Source organism: Callorhinus ursinus, unplaced genomic scaffold (genome assembly GCF_003265705.2).
Source record: "Callorhinus ursinus isolate GAN/ISIS: 27379988/994484 unplaced genomic scaffold, GSC_fseal_2.0 scaffold68, whole genome shotgun sequence".
Classification (NCBI taxonomy): Eukaryota; Metazoa; Chordata; class Mammalia; order Carnivora; family Otariidae; genus Callorhinus; species Callorhinus ursinus.
Genome location: NW_027397130.1, coordinates 3,986,417 through 4,005,545, shown reverse-complemented (window position 1 = coordinate 4,005,545; position 19,129 = coordinate 3,986,417). Strand labels below are relative to the sequence as shown.

Genomic DNA, 19,129 nt, shown 5'->3' with positions numbered 1-19,129 from the left:
TTTGTTTCAGATGTATTTACCTTTATTGCCTCCTGGAGCAAAGTTATAATAGCTGCTTTGAAATCTTTTTTTTTTTTTTTTTTTAAATTTTGTTTATTTATTTGAGAGAGAGAGAATGAGAGATAGAGAGCACGAGAGGGAAGAGGGTCAGAGGGAGAAGCAGACTCCCCACTGAGCGGGGAGCCCGATGCGGGACTCGATCCCGGGACTCCAGGATCATGACCTGAGCCGAAGGCAGTCGCCCAACCAACTGAGCCACCCAGGCGCCCTGCTTTGAAATCTTTGATAATTCCAACACCTAGGTCATCTGAGAGGTAGCATCCTTTGTCTTTTGTCTTGGCAGCTGGGTACATTTTCTTGGTTCTTTGTATAAGGAGTAATTTTGGTTTTCATTCTGGACATTTTGAATATGTTGTACAGATTTTGAGTCCAATTACACTCCTTTAGAGCATGTTGACTTTTGTTGCTGTTGTTTCTCAAAGCCTTTGCTCTGCTGTTCTGGATCTGTCCCATACATGCATGACCTGATGAACGTGAGCCCAGACGTGGGAACATTTATACATAGCATTTAGAAGTCTTCTCCAGGCAGTTCCTGTCTGGGATTCCCCCACACTGTCTAGCTCACAAGAGCTTCTTTTCCTAATCCCAGGTTCAGAAGGGTGGGGTTCTCTCAGTTTTGGCTGCCTATGCCACCATTGCCACCGCACAGCTCTGTGACTGCAGGGGAAAATGAGAAACTCACCCCCATGCAGGTCACCTCCCCAAGTTTTGAGTCTGCTCCCTACTCTACCAGCTTTTGTTTGCTTTTCAGTATTGTATTTTTGTATTTACATTGTACTTCCATCTAGTTTTCTGTTGTAATCAGCAAGAGACTATCATGGTCTTCCTCTGTCTTGATCAGCCCCAGAAGTCTTAAATTGCTGCCTGCGTTATTTTTGTATGCTGCATAACAGATTACCACAAACTTAGTGGCTTTAATGCAATATACATTCATTATTTCACAATTTCTGTAGGTCAAGACACTGGGCATGGCTTAGCTGGGCCTGCTGCAGGCTGCAGTCCAGGCCAGGGCTGGGTTTCCATTGGGGGGCTTGACTGGAGAAGGGTGGGCTTCCAAGCTCACTCACGCTATTGACAGAATTCATTTCCTTGCAGGGGTAGGATTCATGGTAGATGTTTCTTCAAAGCCAGCACCCAAGAGGGAGACTAAAGTCAGTCTGCTAAAAAGATGGAGTCTTACATAATGTAGTCAGGGGAGCAGCATTCCATCACCTCTGCCATATTCTAATGGTGAGAAGCAAGTCACAGGTCCCTCCCACACTCACAGAAGGGCATTTATACAAAGGTGTGAACATCAGGAGACCTGAGAGTCTCTATCAACTATATTATCCTTTGATCCTCAAATAAAAACTCTTCCTTCTACCCTCTGCTCTTATTCATCAGAGCCATGGTTCTCTTTTCCACCCCCCAGTCCTGGTGAAACACTGAATGACTTCATGGTTCTTATAGACAGTCCATCCAGTACTCAGACCTGTGAGTTCTTGACCTCCTGTATGCTAGTGACCTTTACTTTAGAACTCTGTCCTGTGATTCTAAATCCCAAGCATATGCTCTTTGTGACATACTTCCATTTATTTCCATAGTCTATCAGGTATTAAAGGTAATTCAAGTCTTACCATCACTTTCCTATTAGATTCTCTTTCCCTTCAGGTCCAAGACTGTTTTTATGTCTCCTCCCTTTATATTGCCTACAGGGCCCCCTGAGTACTTCCTGCACAGAGCAGGTATTCAAACACATGGTGCAAAATTAAGAACAGTGACAGCTAGACAGGATACCACTTCTTTCTTCTTCCTTTTTAAAGTTTGTCTCTTAACACTTTACCCTTGCTAACCTAAACACTGTCAGGAAATTCTAACTGAATTACCCAAACTTTCTAAATAATGCACGTAACCGGCTGCCTGGGTGGCTCAGTTGGTTGGGCGACTGCCTTCAGCTCCAGTCATGATCCCAGGGTCCGGAATCAAGCCCCACATCAGGCTCCCTGCTCAGCAGGCTCAGGAGCCTGCTTCTCCCTCTCCTCACCACTCATGCTCTGTTGCTATCTCTGACTCTCTAAAATAAATAAAATCTTTTTAAAAAAATAAATAATGTACATAACACAGACACCCAATGAATTAGTGAATATTTTAATGACATGGCATTGGAGCCTAACTGGGGTAACTTCAGAGTATAGGCTGTGGTTTTGTCTTGTAGGTGAAAACGAAGTTAGGATGAAAACCAATTATAATTTCTGGTAACTAAGCCTCCAAGGTAGAAACAAGTCTGCCCTCTTTTATTGAATCCTTTCTTTTGCAAAAAGGGAGTAATCAACTAACAAAAACACTGGAAATTTGGAAGATTTTCCAACCAGAATAGTTTTGCATGGGGTGGCCGCATGCCCGGTCTACCTACATAATGCTATCTTTTGAATCCTCATTTCTCTGGGACAGTGTGTAGTTTAACCAGGAATTCTGAGGTGATTGACAACGCATCGAGGCTTCAGTTATGGGGATTCCCCTACTTCCCAACTCTTCCTTCTTCTGGCTGCTTCCAGAATAAGAGTGTTGCTTCTTCCTCCACCCAAAGTCTCCTAAGCCAGTGATGGCTGAACTATTTGAGACTAAAAGAAACATTAGATTATTGAAACCCAGATTATTAAAAATACTTTCTTTCTAACAAAACTCAGTATAGTGGGGACCCATTATAATGTGCCTTGCCATACAGAGTATAGAGGATTGATGTCCAGTTTGGCCCTGTGTCCAGTGTGGGGTCCAGAAATTGAGCCCCATATCAGATTTTCTCCTTACCTGGTTTTCACTACTACTGAAACAGAAGCTGTGCCATGAATCAAAGCAATGCTGTTTTTCTTTAGCAGAAGCTAGATAGGGAAGCTCGAGTTATTTGTAGTGGTAATAAACTGGAGAGGAAGTGCATGTGTATGAATAGAAGAGTGATTGAATGGAATGGGGTAACATTCACACCGTGGTATATTACGTAGCCACTAGAAATAATAAATTGGATCGATTAGTTGGGGGCAGAACTGAGGAGAGAGAATCACACACATGTATTGAATGAGAAAAGCAAGATGCAAGAAAGTTTGTATAAGACAAACCCACTTTTACAAAACTGACCAAATAAAATGCTTTGTAAAAATGTATAGGTCTGTATGATTCCATACAGTTCCCTGAGCACAAAGACCCGGAAAGGTATGAACAAGGTGGTTAACATGGGTTATCTGGAAGGGCGGTGAGGGCGCAGAGGCTTTGCTGTGGGTGTGGAGGGAGGAACCCCTGAGGGGACTCAGGAGGAAATGAGAAACAAAAATGCAGAGTATACTGGAAAAAAATGGAGGGTTCCCTTTACACATGTATTTGCAATCGTATATTTAAATGTAATTTTAAAAAGAAAAAGTTGAAATTAAAAATAAAATTCTCCCAACCTGGCCCTCCCTTTTCTTCATTCTCCTTGCAGTTCACCTTGTGAGTCTGACCACTTTGGTCTCCACCAAAAAAAAATACTGACCAACTCCCTCCATAGTTAGATCTTGAACAACAGGCATCTCGACTTCAGGGCCCCACTTACACATGGGTTCTTGTCCATAAACACAAGATAGTACTGTAAATAGATTCTTGTCTTCCTTATGATTTTCTTTTTTTTCTTTTTTTCTTTTTATTTATTTATTTGAGAGAGAGAGAATGAGAGATAGAGAGCACGAGAGGGAAGAGGGTCAGAGGGAGAAGCAGACTCCCCGCCGAGCAGGGAGCCCGATGCGGGACTCGATCCCGGGACTCCAGGATCATGACCCGAGCCGAAGGCAGTCGCTTAACCAACTGAGCCACCCAGGCGCCCCTTCCTTATGATTTTCTTAACATTTTATTTTCTCTAGCTTTATTACAATAATACAGTGTATAATACATATAACATACAAATATGTGTTGTCTGTTGATGTGATAAGTCAGGTCTGGTCAATAGCAGATTATTAATAGTCAGTTTTGGGGGAGTTAAAAGTTGTACGTAGATTTCCGACTGCTTGGGGGAGTCAGTGTCCCTAACCTCCAGGATGTTCACGTGTCAGCTGTAGAGTTGATACGTATTAGTTTTTTTCTCTTCCAAAGGGTCAAGAAACTTCACAGTCTAAGTGTTGTTGTTTTTTTTTTTAAGTAATCTCCGCACCCTATGTGGGCCTCAAACCCACCACCCCAAGATCAAGAGTCGCATGCTCTTCCAACTGAGCCAGCCAGGTGCCCCTCCAAATCTAAGTTTCTAATCTTCTCACTAGCCCTGAAAGGTAGATAGAATTTTATTAAGTATTACTTGATCATTTCAGGGAATAAGGTGTCCCTTCGAAAGAAAGGATGCTTATGGAAGATGTCTTTCTTTTTAAAGTAAAAATGTGATTCGATGTTTATTTTTAAAAAATTATTAGTGAGAAATGGCAGAAACTGTGTACTGGAAAGTTACTGTCAGTTGGGGGAAATTAGATAAAATTTTATTAAAGAGCATACATCTGAATTGTGCTTTGTCATATATAAACATGAGCTCAGACAAGCGAGGCTTAAGATAGCTCATGGCTACATAGTCTTCTTTATTTACAAAATTTTATTTTACTGTATAGTAAAACCTTGACTGTACTGCTGGGGGAGTAGCAGCTCTAATTACTTTGTCAGAGCAATAGAATTAAGTGAGTGAGTATTTTTATTTTATCTTCAATTGAATACCTTTTATTTATTTATTTTTAGGGGGGATACTTTTTTTTCTTTTTTTTTTTAATTTAAATTCAGTTAGCCAACATGTAATACATCATTAGTTTTTGCAATTGAATGCCTTTTAAAGATGCACCTATACTTTGCCTATTTTGTTAAGTTTACTATCTGAGGATAATTTAAGGCTTTCATTGTACTGTAGGTTAAGAAAGTGTAACGGTAGAGGAGGGCAGTCACTGCTTGGTTTTTATTTATTTGCTTTTTTCCAAGATTTGTGGCAGCAGCATGATGGATATAGCTCCACTGTGTGTACACCACCCATCACTCACAGGCTTGCCTGTGCCTTATAAGAATGTTTAAATGCAGATTTCCTGGGTGAACATATTCCTGGAAAGTGTCATCTGAGATAACGAGTGATTACCATTTTCCAAACTTGATAAACGTACTGAACTTCTTTAAAAGCAGTGTTCTCAACCTTGGCAAAACATCAGAGCCATCCGGAAGCTTTAAAACTGCTGACATCTGCGTTCTACTCTGAGAGATTGTGCAGGATAGAGTGGCAGCCCTGGCTTTGGAAGTTTTCAGAACTTCTTCGCAGGTAATTCTGATGAAACAGCCAAGACTGAGAACCACTGTTTTAAAGGAACAATATCCCCTATGTGCCCCCCCCAACACCATATTGATTTAAATTATGTTTATTATGATAGTGTTTAAATATGTACAAACTGACAGCAGGTTGAAATTCCTTCTGGGTGTGTAGTTGTATATAAAACACATTTATAAATGAAAAACGTCAAAATCAGTAAATTCAAAACAACATTAATATATATATGGATGATATTTTCCTGAGGCTTTTGTGCATGCTGTTCCTTCTGTTTAGTCTTTCCCACCTGTATCAGCCTGGGCCCAGGCAGGCCATAAAAGCACACGGTAATGTAAACAGGGGAAGTTTCTTACAAAGAATAAATAGTTAAGCTGTGATAGAAGAGTCAGGGCAGAAACTGTGGGATTAGGGCTGAGGGAGAGTCCCAGAGGAAGGCTGGGGTTCAGACTCGCTGAAGAAGGTGGAGTTGCAGAGCACCTCCGTGACTTGCCCGTGTCAGCGAGCCTGCAGCTGCCGGGCAGCAGGAAGCAGTCTTCCAGAGCACAGCACTGGCTCAGGAAAGCCACAGCCAGTGGCCGGTCACAGGGCCACACAGGCAGCAGGCAGCGGGGCTCTGGGGGCAGCCCTCCTGGTGGCAAGCTGCAGCTGATGGTCAGCCATGTGGATGTGCTGCGGAAGTAGAAGTATCAGCGCAGAAGGAGGTGTGGGGCACACAGGGTCCCAGTCGGGAGGGCTGTGTCATCAGCAGGACCACAGGAGACGAGTGTAGGGGTAGGGCAAGCAGCAGGAGGCCCGGAGCACAGAGTGTCTGTTGAAAGGGTCGCGGGCAGATGACACTAGACCATGTGGCACAAGGTTGTTGAGGGACTGCCCTTTCTGGCCCATGGCTGGAGTTATCACTGGTGTCCTCACAGCTCCATGCTCAGTTGTGCTCCCTGGAAAGGAGAAAGACTTAAAGAACTGCCCGTTTACTGCAGAGCGTGTGTTGAAGGTTGAATTTGGAGTTGCCCAGCAGTAAATTGGTATCTGACCCACACCACCCTCTGCCAGCGAAATGCTCATGCAGTGTTCGAGCCCCAGCTTACCAGTTGCCTTGACCCTTCTAAGTGGTGTTACTCTGTGCTGTGCTCCCGCGCATCCTTACAGTAGCTCACTGTGCTGTGTAGGAATCTTTGTTTAAAAACTAATTGCTCTTGGCGTGCCTGGATGGGTCAGTTGATTAAGCGTCTGACTCTTGATTTCAGCCCAGGTCATGATCTCAGAGTCTTGAGATCAAGCCCCGCATTGGGCTCCACACTGAGCGTGAAACCTGCTTAAGATTCTTGCTCACTCTCTCTCTCTCTAAAAAAAAATAAACAAAATTAATTGCTCTTTGAGACACCTGGGTGGCTCAGTTGTTTAAGCATCCGACTCTTGATCGCAGCTCAAGTCTTGATATCAGGCGTGAGTTCAAGCTCTGTGTTGGACTCCATGCTGGTCGTGGAGCCTACTTAAAAAAAAATTGCTCTTTCAAACAAACATATCATGTAGGAATCTTTATTTAAAAAATAATTGCTTTCTCTTGGCAAGGATGCCCATTCCCACTGTTGGTGGGAATGCAAACTGGTGCGGCCACTCTGGAAGACGGTGTGGGGGTTCCCCAAAAAGTTAAAAATAGAACTACTCCGCCATCCAGCAATTGCACTACTAGGTATTTACTCAAATACTAGTTTGAAGGGTTACATGCACCCTGATGTTTATAGCAGCATTTTTAGTAGTAGCCACACCATGGAAAGAGCCCAAATGTCCGTTGAATAAAGAAGTTGCAGTGTGTGTGTGTAGACACACACACACACACACACACACACACACACACACACACACACACTATGGAATATTACTCAGCCATCAAAAAGAATGAAATCTTTCATTTGCAACGACGTGGATGGAGCTAGAATATTATGCTAAGCGAAATAAGTCAGAGAAAGACAAATCCCTTATGATTTCAAGAAACAGATGAACATGGGGTGGGGGGGGAAGAGAGGCAAACCAAGAAACAGACTCTTAACTGTAGAAAACAAACTGAGGGTTGCTGGAGGGAGGTGGCAGGGGGATGGGTTAAATGGGTGTTGGGGATTAAGGAGGGCACATGCTATGATGAGCACCAGGTTTTGTATGTAAGTGCTGAACCACTAAATCCTACACCTAAAATTAGTATTATACTGTGTGTGAACTAACTGGAATTTAAATTAAAACTTTGGGGGGAAAAATCTAAAAAAAAAATAATTGGTTTTTCAAGCAAACATATAATTATAGAATGCTTGAGAATCACCTCCAAAGATTCTGATTTGGTTGGGCTAGGGCAGAACCCAGGAATCTTTGGGGTTTTTTTTAAAGATTTTATTTATTTATTTGACAGAGAGAGACACAGCGAGAGAGGGAACACAAGCAGGGGGAGTGGGAGAGGGAGAAGCAGGAGCCCGATGTGGGGCTCGATCCCAGGACCCTGGGATCATGACCTGAGCCGAAGGCAGACGCTTAACAACTGAGCCACCCAGGCGCCCCAGGAATCTGTGTTTTTAATAGGTGGTGGCGGATGCTGACATTGTGGCCCCTGAGACCACAAGGAGAGATGTGGGTCTGGGGCTGGACTGCAGGGACAGTGCCTTACTCCTTTTTGTCCCCTTCTTGCCTAACTCGCTCCCTGCTAGAAGCATGGTGTTCGACACGTGGGCGGAACGAGCGACTCCGGAGCACAGAAGTGGTGGCCCTAGAGAAGTGCCCCACGTTTCTTGCCCCTTCTCGGAGTGCCCTTTCGAGTACTGTGCACGAAACTGAACCTGACCTAAAACTTCCTGCAGCTAATGCTTTTTCGTTGCTTGATTTTAAATGGACCTTATGCCAATGCCACCTTTCTTTGTTTCATAGGGAGAAAGAACAAGAAACACAAAAAGAGGAACGTTTGATGGAAGAAAAGAAAAAGAAAAAGCAGGAAGAAAAGAAAAAGAAGGAAGGTGCTCAGAAAAAGGTTTGGCTGGCATTCCTACTTCACTGCCTGTGATCTTTGTGTGTCTCATTTGCATTGTCACAGCCATTATGTTAGAGTTCCATTTTATGACCTCAAAATATCTATGTGCTAAAGCTATAATTAGCAAAAAATAGATGTTGTGCTAGCGAAATAAATACAGAGTGACAGCCACAGAATGTCTTTCTTAAGGAACTAGAAATAGTAGAGCTGTGTTTTAAAGAAGCCTGATTTTCGTTGTTGGGGTTAAAGAATGTCCATGCTATTCCACTTACCGCGAACTGTCCAGAGCAACCATGTCTGAGAAATGAGGAAAAGGGCCATGTAACTGATTTTATTAGGAGAGCTAGAAATAATTTTTGCAGGTTTGGCAAATGTTCTTTTATAAATCCTATTATTATTAAAAATTAAAAGTCCTTCTGTAAATCTTACCGTCTCACTTAAATCTTACCGCATTTAATATACCAAGTTAGGACATTTTTTGTTGGTCTTGCCTAGTTTAACATACCTTGTAATTTAAACTGTGTACCTTTTAGTTTATATTAAAATACAGAGCTCTGTTGAGCTTCCAGATAGGTTTTTTTTTTTGCCTTTAGATCAATATCAGCATATAATAACATGTAGACAGTTATACATTTTCCCTGTAATAAATTTTAATAAATTGGGCAAAAACTTGTTTTTAATAAAATTTCCAGTATTAAAGTCTGCTTATAAACTTTCATAGATGTGCACATTCTACACATTATTATTCCTAAAGAGTTTCTGATTTTTTTTTTTGCAGGCTGCTGATCAAAAAACCAAAGGTAAGTTTATTTTATTTGGGGGTGGTACATTGTATGGCAGCACCACACTTTTTGTGATGAAGATGACTTTTATTTTATTGATAGTTAAAAACAAAGAATCTAACCCTGGCTTTGAACCTTTTGAATCTTCTTTTTATCATTCACTGTGCATTTCTTCATTTATCACTACATTTCATTGGCATTGGTTTAATCTAAAATGCCTAAAGAATGTTATGTTTGCTTTCTGAACAATGCTTTTTACTTTTCCTTTGCTTTGCTTTCCACCAAACAAGGACTAAACTGATAAAGGTGATCCAATTTGAATAAGAACAGCCAAAAGATACTGAATTTTTTTGAAGCTTCCAATTCTCTTTGCCGACTGTATAACAAAAAGAGGTATATTCTTTCTGTATTCCCTCTTTGCTTATTGATATGTAGAAGTTTTTTTTTTTATTTTCTAAGTCAAAAATTTACTTGTTAGTGTCTTAGTGGGTGTTGGAAACAAAAGTAGTTCCCCCAGTAACAGAGGCGTACCTGGGGTTTGCCGGAGAAGGGGCACAATGGAAGCAGCATTGGGAGCTTCTTCACTCTGTGCTTGCCCTGGGCAGGGGCTGTGCAGGGAGAAGGGGCGTGTGCTCAGGAGCCACGTCCGCCAGCTCTGTTAAATCTGGGGCCAGTTACTTGATTTTTCCAAGCCGCAAGTATCTCCTACTGAAAAGGAGAAAGCTGGTGAGTGGGTGGCTCCCCCCTCAATAAAGCTCCTGTGAAGATTAAATAAGATCATGTATGAAAAGGGCTTGGTGCCAACATATAGTTAGTGCTCAGTAAAAGTGAGCTAGAATTAATTGTTAGGATTTTCCAGATTCTGTTGGACGCATGTACACATTGTACGTGCAGGCACAAGTGCTATAATAAAGACTTGCCAGCATGCTGTTTTGGGTGGTACCACTGCTAATGCTCTACTTTGGTTTGGCATCCTTAGAGTTTCCAAAGTTAAGTTTATGTATAGGACATCATTCGAACTTCATAACTGAGCAGGGCAGGTGTTAGGTGACCGTGAAGAAACCGAAGCTGACGCTCGAGTTAAGTGGCTTGAACCGGGCCTTCTGACCCCCACACAGTGGGCCTCCAGGTGCCGGCACCAGGGTCACAGTAAGATGGGATTTCGTGTAAAGTAAATATTAAAAGGCAGCTCAGTTCCCAGAAAGGACATTTGTCTCTCACTCTCAGAAGCAGTATGAATGTATAGCACACTTTTTCAGAAGGTCCAGAGGGTTGTGGTACATAGTTGTATTAGCAGTTATGATCTTGAGTAAGGAAGAATGGTTTCTTCCACTTGCATTTATTATTTATTTATTTATTTAAAAAAATTTTTTTTTAAAGATTTTATTTATTCATTTGAGAGACAGAGAGAATGAGAGAGAAAGCACATGAGATGGGGGGAGGGTCAGAGGGAGAAGCAGACTCCCCGCTGAGCAGGGAGCCCGATGCGGGACTCGATCCAGGGACTCCAGGATCATGACCTGAGCCGAAGGCAGTCGCTTAACCAACTGAGCCACCCAGGCGCCCCTATTTATTTTTTTTTTTAAAGATTTTATTTATTTATTTGAGAGAGAGAGAGAGTGAGCCTGAGAGGGGGGAGGGTCCGAGGAGAAGCAGACTCCCCGCTGAGCAGGGAGCCCGACGCGGGACTCGATCCCGGGACTCCAGGATCATGACCTGAGCCGAAGGCAGTCGCCCAACCAACTGAGCCACCCAGGCGTCCCTCTTCCACTTGCATTTAAAACTACAGGATTGTTGTTCTGAGTCATTTATTTCCTTTTTTTTTTTCAACATTCTGAGAAGTTTTTATAACCTGATTCAATACCAGCCGTATTCTGTTGTCATTGTCAATGTTTTCTCTTTGCTTATGGTCGTATAATGATATGTAAATTACACATACACACTACACAGAATTATTATTTCCCATTACTGTTCTTTTTTTTTTTAATTTTCTTCCAGAAATATTTTAATAAAAATTGGCAATTTCCAAGAAACACCCACTGCATGACCATCAATAAAAGAGAACCATAACAAAATAGAAAATTTACCATATGTCCCATTACTGTTCTGATGAGCATTTCCTTGCTTACTCCAAAGTCTACTGGTGTTTTCTCTTCTCCTTTTATCTTCTCTAAATTACTGCTCCTTTGGGTCCAATTTGTCATCAACTGTACTAACTATAACTAGCCTTAGCACACATAATAATAATGATTATTAATGGTCCTAAACAGAAAAAAAATCTTTTTAAATTATAAATAATCTAACAGTGCTGCTAGATAATTCATTAATGAATATTAGCAGTATCAAGGTTTAAATTTTTCTCAGATGCTCCATTATTACTGGGTCGAATCAGAATTAACTGCCTGAAGGAAGGTGGTTCTGAAATTTCTGACTGGACATGTGTGTTGGACAACATAGGCTGGACCTGCTGCTTCCCTTAATTAACACTCCCCCATCCCCTGCCCCTCAAAGAGCTGCATTGAGCAATTTGAAAACCTTTGTATGAGCGTTTCCACACAAAAAAAATAGTTTCTTGTAATTTCTGCTAAACATTGTCTTTGCATTATCAGTGACTCAAGAAAGAGGTAGCTGAGCACAATTACTTGTTACGCCTTTAGTGAGACTCGAGATGCTCTCACAGTCGCGGGAAGGCAATCAGACGTAATCTCACCTATATATTATATTTCTGCTGTGGAGGACCTGGTATCTGAGTGTTGGACGCTGTATAATGGGTTTTGCTTCGGTAATCAGTAATCTCTTTCCTTTATTTTGGGCACTGCCCTTAATTTGGGCACAGATAATAGTAGCTTTATATGTGATATAATGACTATGAGCCTAAATTTTCCGTATTTTCTGGGTTTTTTATGGATTTAATTTTTTTTAAGGATTAATTATAATACCCATAAACGTGAAGTAATTTAATTCATTGGTTTTGGTCAGATTTTTAAAGTTCACGAAATAGAAAGGTAAGTTTTCATACAAAAAGCTCAAAGTTAATTATATCATGTATGAAAGTGAGTATCTTGATGACCCAATATGTCTCAAACTCTATATGATTAAGGCTTGATGATTTTGAGTCATATACTTTTATAAATTCATGCATTATGATTAGTCTCCTAATCTTGCTTGAAAGGACTATAATTTAAGTTTTGCAGTTGGGTATTCAACTTTGCCATGCATTCAATTTGTAATGCTAATTTTAAGAAAATCTTTATGTGCTTTTGTTAATGTAAATCAGTTGAAACCATATTCTGTCACTAGCCTTACATTGAGTGATAAAGGTTTTGGGGTCACAGATTATTTGCACTGTGCTGTATTCCTGTTAAGGCTCATTCTATACATGGTTTTCTCAGTATGAATGAAGGTGAGCATTGAAGTTTAAAGGGTGCCTTCCCAATTTCATAGATCTAGATACGAACAAATACAAGTGAGAACCCACTTCTCTGTACTTCGCCAGTTAGGTGGCACTTTTTTTTTTTTTTTAGCAGAGTTGGCTGAGTGCTATTTGCTCAGTCGTGAGCTGTTTGCTCAACACAATATTCAGCAGTTAATTTTTATAAGGCATCACATCTCCTGAATTACACTGTGTAATAAAGTTGGCCAGATTCCTTGAGTTTACATGTATCCATGTTCACATCCACATAAACAAAACAAGTATTATTTTGAGTATGAGTTAACCCTTAGAAGCAATAGCTAGAAGTCTAGTTAATGTGCTTTACACAGTATATTTTATAATATATGGCATTTTGTTTGCCTGTCTGAAAAATTAATAAAATCTTAGCGTTTGAAGTATTCTTAGAGGTTCCCCAGTTGCTCCATCGGTTTGGAAATGAGACTCAGAGAGGTCGAACCGTTTGCACATTTTTGACGGCTCCAGCTAGCAGCACAGCTGGGACCCTTGTCCTGCAGCTGTCTCACATACACGTTTTGTCTGCTGCCGCGTGAAGGACACATGAGCATGGTATATCCGTTATCAGTGTAATCATCCATTTTAGGAAGTAACTTAGGACCTTTTCAAATAAGGCTGAAAGAAATTCCTAAGAGATCCATTATGTGAATTCTTTATGGGATGGTATCTTATAGGATTTTAAGTATTAGATGTCTTTCTGTAGCCATGTTGCCCTATGTTTAAAGTAATTATTTAATTTTACTGTTAAATCGCTGACGGAAAGAAGTTATAATACATTAATATTTTTTCTGTGGGAACAAAAGAAAGTATATTAAGATGTGGTATTTTCCCCCTAACACATAGGCAACTTAAAAGGATAAAAATTATTGGAAAAAGAAAACAGCTAAGCAGGTACATACATATAAATTCTTCATCGAATTTTAGAAGGAAGGAAGTATAAATCCACTGGGGGCAGGGAGGCGGCACAGTGCTCCTGTTACAAGCCCTTTAACAGCATCTTTTTTTTTCTTTTTAAGATTTTACTTATTTATTTGACAGAGAGAGACCCAGCAAGAGAGGAAACACAAGCAGGGGGAGTGGGAGAGGGAGAAGCAGGCTTCCCGCTAAGCAGGGAGCCCAATGCATGGGACTCGATCCCAGGACCCTGGGATCATGACCTGAGCCGAAGGCAGGCACCCAACGACTGAGCCACCCAGGCGCCCCAACAGCATCTTCTTTTATTTTTTTTTAGGGATTTTGTTGGAGGGAGAAAAGTTCTTGTTTTTTTGTTTTTTTAAGTACTCTGTACATCCAATGTGGGGCTTGAGCTTACCCCGAGATCAAGATCCACATACTCCCAACAACTGAGCCAGCCAGGTGCCCCTGAAGTTGGATTTTTAAAATTCATTTTTCTTTTTTTTATTGAGGAGTAATTTATAGTCAGAAACATACAGGTTATTATCTGCACAATTCAGGTATAAATATAAAAGATGGCATAAATAAGTGGAGTAGAGTACATTGTTTTGTGTCCAACTTCAGATAACTCAATAACCCAAGGTGGGTGTCAAGCTTAAGGGATCTCTTTTTATTTTGTTTTATTTTTTTGTTATTAACATATAATGTATTATTTGTTTCAGGGATACAGGTCTGTGATACATCAGTCTTACACAGTTCACAGTGCTCACCGCAACACATACCCTCCCTAATGTCCATCACCCAGCCACTCCATCCCTCCCACCCGCCTCTACTCCAGCAACCCTTACTTTGTTTCCTGAGATAAAGAGTCTCTTATGGTTTGTCTCCCTTTCTGGTTTCTTCTTGTTTCAATTTTTCCTCTCTTCCCCTATGATCCTCTGCCTTGTTTCTCAGATTTCACATATCAGTGAGATAATACGATAATTGTCCTCTGATTGACTTATTTCGATTAGCATAATACCCTCTAGTTCTATCCACATCGTTGCAAATGGTAAGATTTCTTTTTTTTGATGGCTGCGTAATACTCTATTGTGTGTGTGTGTGTGTGTGTGGGTATATATATATATATACACCCCATCTTCTTTATCCATTCATCTGTCGATGGCCATCTGGGCTCTTTCCATAGTTTGGCTATTGTGGATATTGCTGCTATAAATATTGGGGTGCAGGTGCCCCTTCAGATTACTACATTTGTACCTTTCGGGTAAATACCCAGTAGTGCAATTGTAACAGCATCTTCTTGAGGGCCCTTCTGCTAAGTCTCAGATAAAGCGGAAGTCTATGTCTCTAAATAGGTTAACTAAAGTGCAATGTTAAATGTAAAGGCAGTTCCAAGTTTAGAGAAAGTTATAATTTATAGCTCTAAAGGAAGCTGATAGTCTGCTCTCTGAGAAATCACTTAACAGATTACTTTCTTTGCTTTGCTTTTTTTTTAACCACTTTATTGAGTTAAATTGGCACACAGTAAACTACATGTATTTAAAGAGGACAGTTTAGTAAGTCTTGGTATGTGCGTACCTGTGAAACCATCCCCACAGTCAAGACAATAATCCATCAGTCCTGGAAGTCTCCCTGCACCCCTGCCAACCCAGTTCTCAGGCCCTCCCCACCTTCATCGGTCCATAGGCAAACACTGCTTCCCATCACTACAGGTTTTCTTTTCTAGACTCCAGTTAGAGCAACGGAACCACACAGGATGCACTCTTGGCTTCTTTCACTCAGAGTAATGCTTTTGAGGTTTGTCCCTGTTGTGTATATCAGCAGTTCACTTCTTTTTATTGCTGAGTGGGGTTCTGTGGTTTGGATATATCACAATTTGTCCTTTTACCTGGTCATGGACATTTGAGTTGTTTCTCATTTTTAGCTCTCGTGAATAAAGCTTCTAGGAACTTTGGTATACAAGTCTCCATAAGGATATGTGCTTTGCTTTTTCTGTGGTAAATATGTAGGAATAGAATGGCTGGATCTTAGGGTAGATGTATGTTTAACCTTCAAGAAACCGCAAAACCTTTTCAGAGTGCTTCCCAGTGCTACATCCTTACCAGTACTTAGAAAATCAGTCTTGATCCTTGTAGAGGTGTGTGGCGATCTCTCATTGTGCTTTTGATTTGAGTTTCTGTAATGGCTGATGGTGTGGAATGTTATCCTCATGTGCTTTTTTGCTGTGTATCCTTGGTGAATATTCAAATATTTTGCTACTTTTTAAAAAGTTGAGTTACTTGCTTTCTTATTCCAGATTGGTTTCTAATATTACATTGACCTCTAGAGTCAGGCAGAAAGACTCATCACTGCAGCTTAGCTTCCTTTGTAATCCATCATTTCCCCATGTGCACAGCTATTTGTAATACAGTAATTTCAGAAGATGCGCACTTTTAACTGCGATCACATTTTGTCTTGCTTTTAACACACCTAAAGATTGTGTTAATAAATGAGCTGTTAGTCACATTTTGCTATCTAGAGTTGTCAAGTTAGTTCATTAATTAAACAATTAACAAATATCTATCAGACAGCAGAGGTAAGTTCCCTGTTCTCAAAGAGATGTATTAGGAGGAAGAGTTACATATATAAGCAAATGAATGCACTGAAATGTTCTGAGGGTTGTGGTATATTTATCCCACATCTTCTACCTGAAAGGATTTAAGTACATTCACTTGGTCATGTTTCTATTCACTGTTTATGCCCCTGTAAGAAAAGATGGCCTGTTTTTAAAAATAAATGAGAAAACTGGGAGAATGGCAAAAACTGCTTTAAAATGAGATGAATGCACGCTAGAGTTGGCCACTTTCCCAGTTGTCCCCAAGTTAGCCATGAAAATGAGATGGGGGGGGTACCTTATCCCATCCGTTCTGAACCCACCCACGAGGCCAGTAGAATTGAGCACTCTTAACAGCCTATCCTACCAAAAAAAAGGAGTTGAAACTGGAGAGGGTGGAGGGCAGGGAGACCAGCTCATAGAGTCCATCTTAGGACTTTAGATTTGACCTTTCAGACCAGAGGGAGCCACTGGAGATTTTAAGTGGGAGTGTCTTCATGAGATTTATATTTTAGAAAGATCATGGAACATGCCAGATTGAAGATGAATCAGACAGTTGGAGAGGGAGCTGGATGCAGCTGGTACAGTTAGACTGCTCCACACTTCACACTCCAGATGACAGCTCCGTGGTGAGGGTGGACAGGAAGGGTCGTGTGGTAGAGCCGGCAGAACTTGGAGACCAACTGGGTTACTCATTTGATCCAGCAGATACTTATCAACACCTGTTTGCCTGGCACTGTTTGGTATGGGGAGAAAAAGATTAAAAAAAAAAAAAAAGATATGCTTCGAACCCTCTTGCAGCTTCGAGTCTTATGGAGAATGGGCAGAAACATCAATCACGATGCTGTGTGTGTCAGAACTGACTGGGATGGCTGCTGTGAAGGAAAGGAACACGGTCTCATGAGTGCATAGAACAGAAGAACTGGAACCAGGCTGCAGTGAGCGAAGGCATCCCAAGTGATGCTGAATCAGGGTCCGAAGGATGGAGAGAAGGCAGCTAGGCCAGTTAGGGTTAGGCCAGGGAAAGTAGAGAGAGGACTCACGGTCTTCCACATTCACAGGGAAGAGCATTTGCAAAGGCTGGCTGGCCTGTGTGGCATTCTCCAGGAACTAAACAAACAAAAAGTTGGCGTAGAAGGTGAGTTGTCAGCAAGGGGGAGAGTGGTGTCGGTGAGGCTAAGGTAGGTGGGGACCTAGTGTGCACAGGGCATGTAGAGGTGGAATATTCCTTTTTTTTTTTCTAAGATTGTATGTATTTGACAGAGCAAGAGCACACAAGCAGGGCGGGCAGCAGAGGGAGAGGGAGAAACAGGCTCCCCGCTGAGCAGGGAGCCCAACACAGGGCTTGATCCCAGGACCCTGGGATCATGACCTGAGCTGAAGGCAGACACTTAACCATCTGAGCCACCCAGGCACCCCTGGAATATTCCTTTTCAAAATCAGATTGCAACATGGCCGATTTCCCTCCCCTTCCCCCCCATCCCTCTTGGACTAAATGTTGGCATAGTCTGACTCAGGCTCCCTCTTCTGGCAGGCTCTAGGATTCTGCACTTTTGGAGGACAAACATCCCAGGATTATTGCTGGTCCACGATTTTTACATTTATTAAAGAAAACACACACACAGTCCTACCACACAGGGCAGTATGCATGCCCTGAGAGAACACATTTCAGACATGATTCCACTTAAACCCTCTGTGTTTCATGAGATTTAGGATTTGCTGTTTTTCAAGAGCTTGTTCAGTTATGGATGATTGAGCATAGAAAGAGACGAGGTTAGGCTGGAGAGGGGAAAGCTGAGAAGCTGTGCTCGCAGTGGACTCTGTTCACCCTCCATGTCTGTCCAGTGTGCCTCGTTCGGGGAGTATTTCCAGTTAATGTTACGTATTGAAAAGATGATAGAAAAGCCAATAGGTATTAGTGCTGTATTTGTTACTTGGCTTTAACATATGCTGTTATCAAAAGTATCTATTTTGATCTTCTAAATCTTCCGGCTGTTGCTTAAAAGAACTTAGAAATATTTGCCTATATGATAAATAGTATATTTTTTTAAAGTAGAAGAATCCAAGGCCCAAAACAAAGTAATCTTCTAATAAAATGATTCTTACTGTTAGTAGTCATTATTAAAGTAAATTTACTTTAACATTCATATTATACAGTCTGATGTACTAAGAGTAGCATTTAATTTAATTTCATGCTTTTTAGAGAGGTAACTGTAGTACATTAGAATAGAAAATATCTCTGAACAGCATTCTCTCATTAGCAACAGGCACTAAGATAATGTAGTTAGTAGTTAATGAGTTTGTGCTCATTTTGAGTTGAGCTCCCTAAGTTGCCATGGTGACAGATCAGCCAGAAGCCGTCAACAGAACACACAGAAGGCCACTGCTTGGTACCCCATGGGGACTGCCAATAAACACGGCAGATGGACCCTCCCGCACATAGCCGTCTTCCCCTCGCCTCTTGTTGTTCTAAGGAGCTTCTCACTATAGTGTTGGCTGCTGTGTAGGTTGCAGAAGAGATTGTAATAATGAAAATCTTCCTTGGAATCACAGATTATTTTAGCCCAGGAAAATAGTTCTCTTTTATAATTGTTTAAGTGAGTGTAAATTTTAAAGTTTAAGAAACTCTGAATCTTTGAGTATATATTCTGAAATAGCTAGAATTAATGCTTGATTTTTGAATATTTTTCTGTCATTGGGTGGTATTTGTACAGAAGAGAAATTCTATGTTTTATCATACAAAAACTTCTATTTCTTAACTTCTAAGATGCCACCAGTTAAAGAACATTGTTCTGATGTCTTACCTACTGATGCAGTTGGAGGGCCAATGAGGAAACTGTGTTAAATTTATACAGTAATTATAAGGTGCATGCGAATTTCAGAAATAAGACATGTTAACATGTCCCTCTAGGTTGGCATTTATCTATAAAGGAGTACTTTTAAAATATACCGTTGCATGCCTATAGCTGTCCGTGTGCTTTAGGCTTGTTGTGGTAGCCTGTGAGATTCTGGGGGGGCATGTGTAAGGAAGTCCCATTACGGTAGCCCGTGAGATTCT

General features: G+C 41.1%; 1 protein-coding gene across 3 annotated transcripts in view; it reads left to right on the top strand.

Annotated features, from left to right (window-relative positions):
• Positions 1 to 19,129, top strand: part of TNRC6C (trinucleotide repeat containing adaptor 6C) — a 151,345-nt gene that overhangs the window by 44,194 nt on the left and 88,022 nt on the right. For all 3 annotated transcript variants that reach the window (XM_025859648.2, XM_025859647.2, XM_073886164.1), the window contains exons 2-3: positions 8,255 to 8,354; positions 9,133 to 9,154. In XM_025859648.2, coding sequence (XP_025715433.2) covers positions 8,292 to 8,354; positions 9,133 to 9,154 — 85 coding nt within the window. In that variant the 5' untranslated portion in view covers positions 8,255 to 8,291. The remainder of the gene's footprint in view (positions 1 to 8,254; positions 8,355 to 9,132; positions 9,155 to 19,129) is intronic.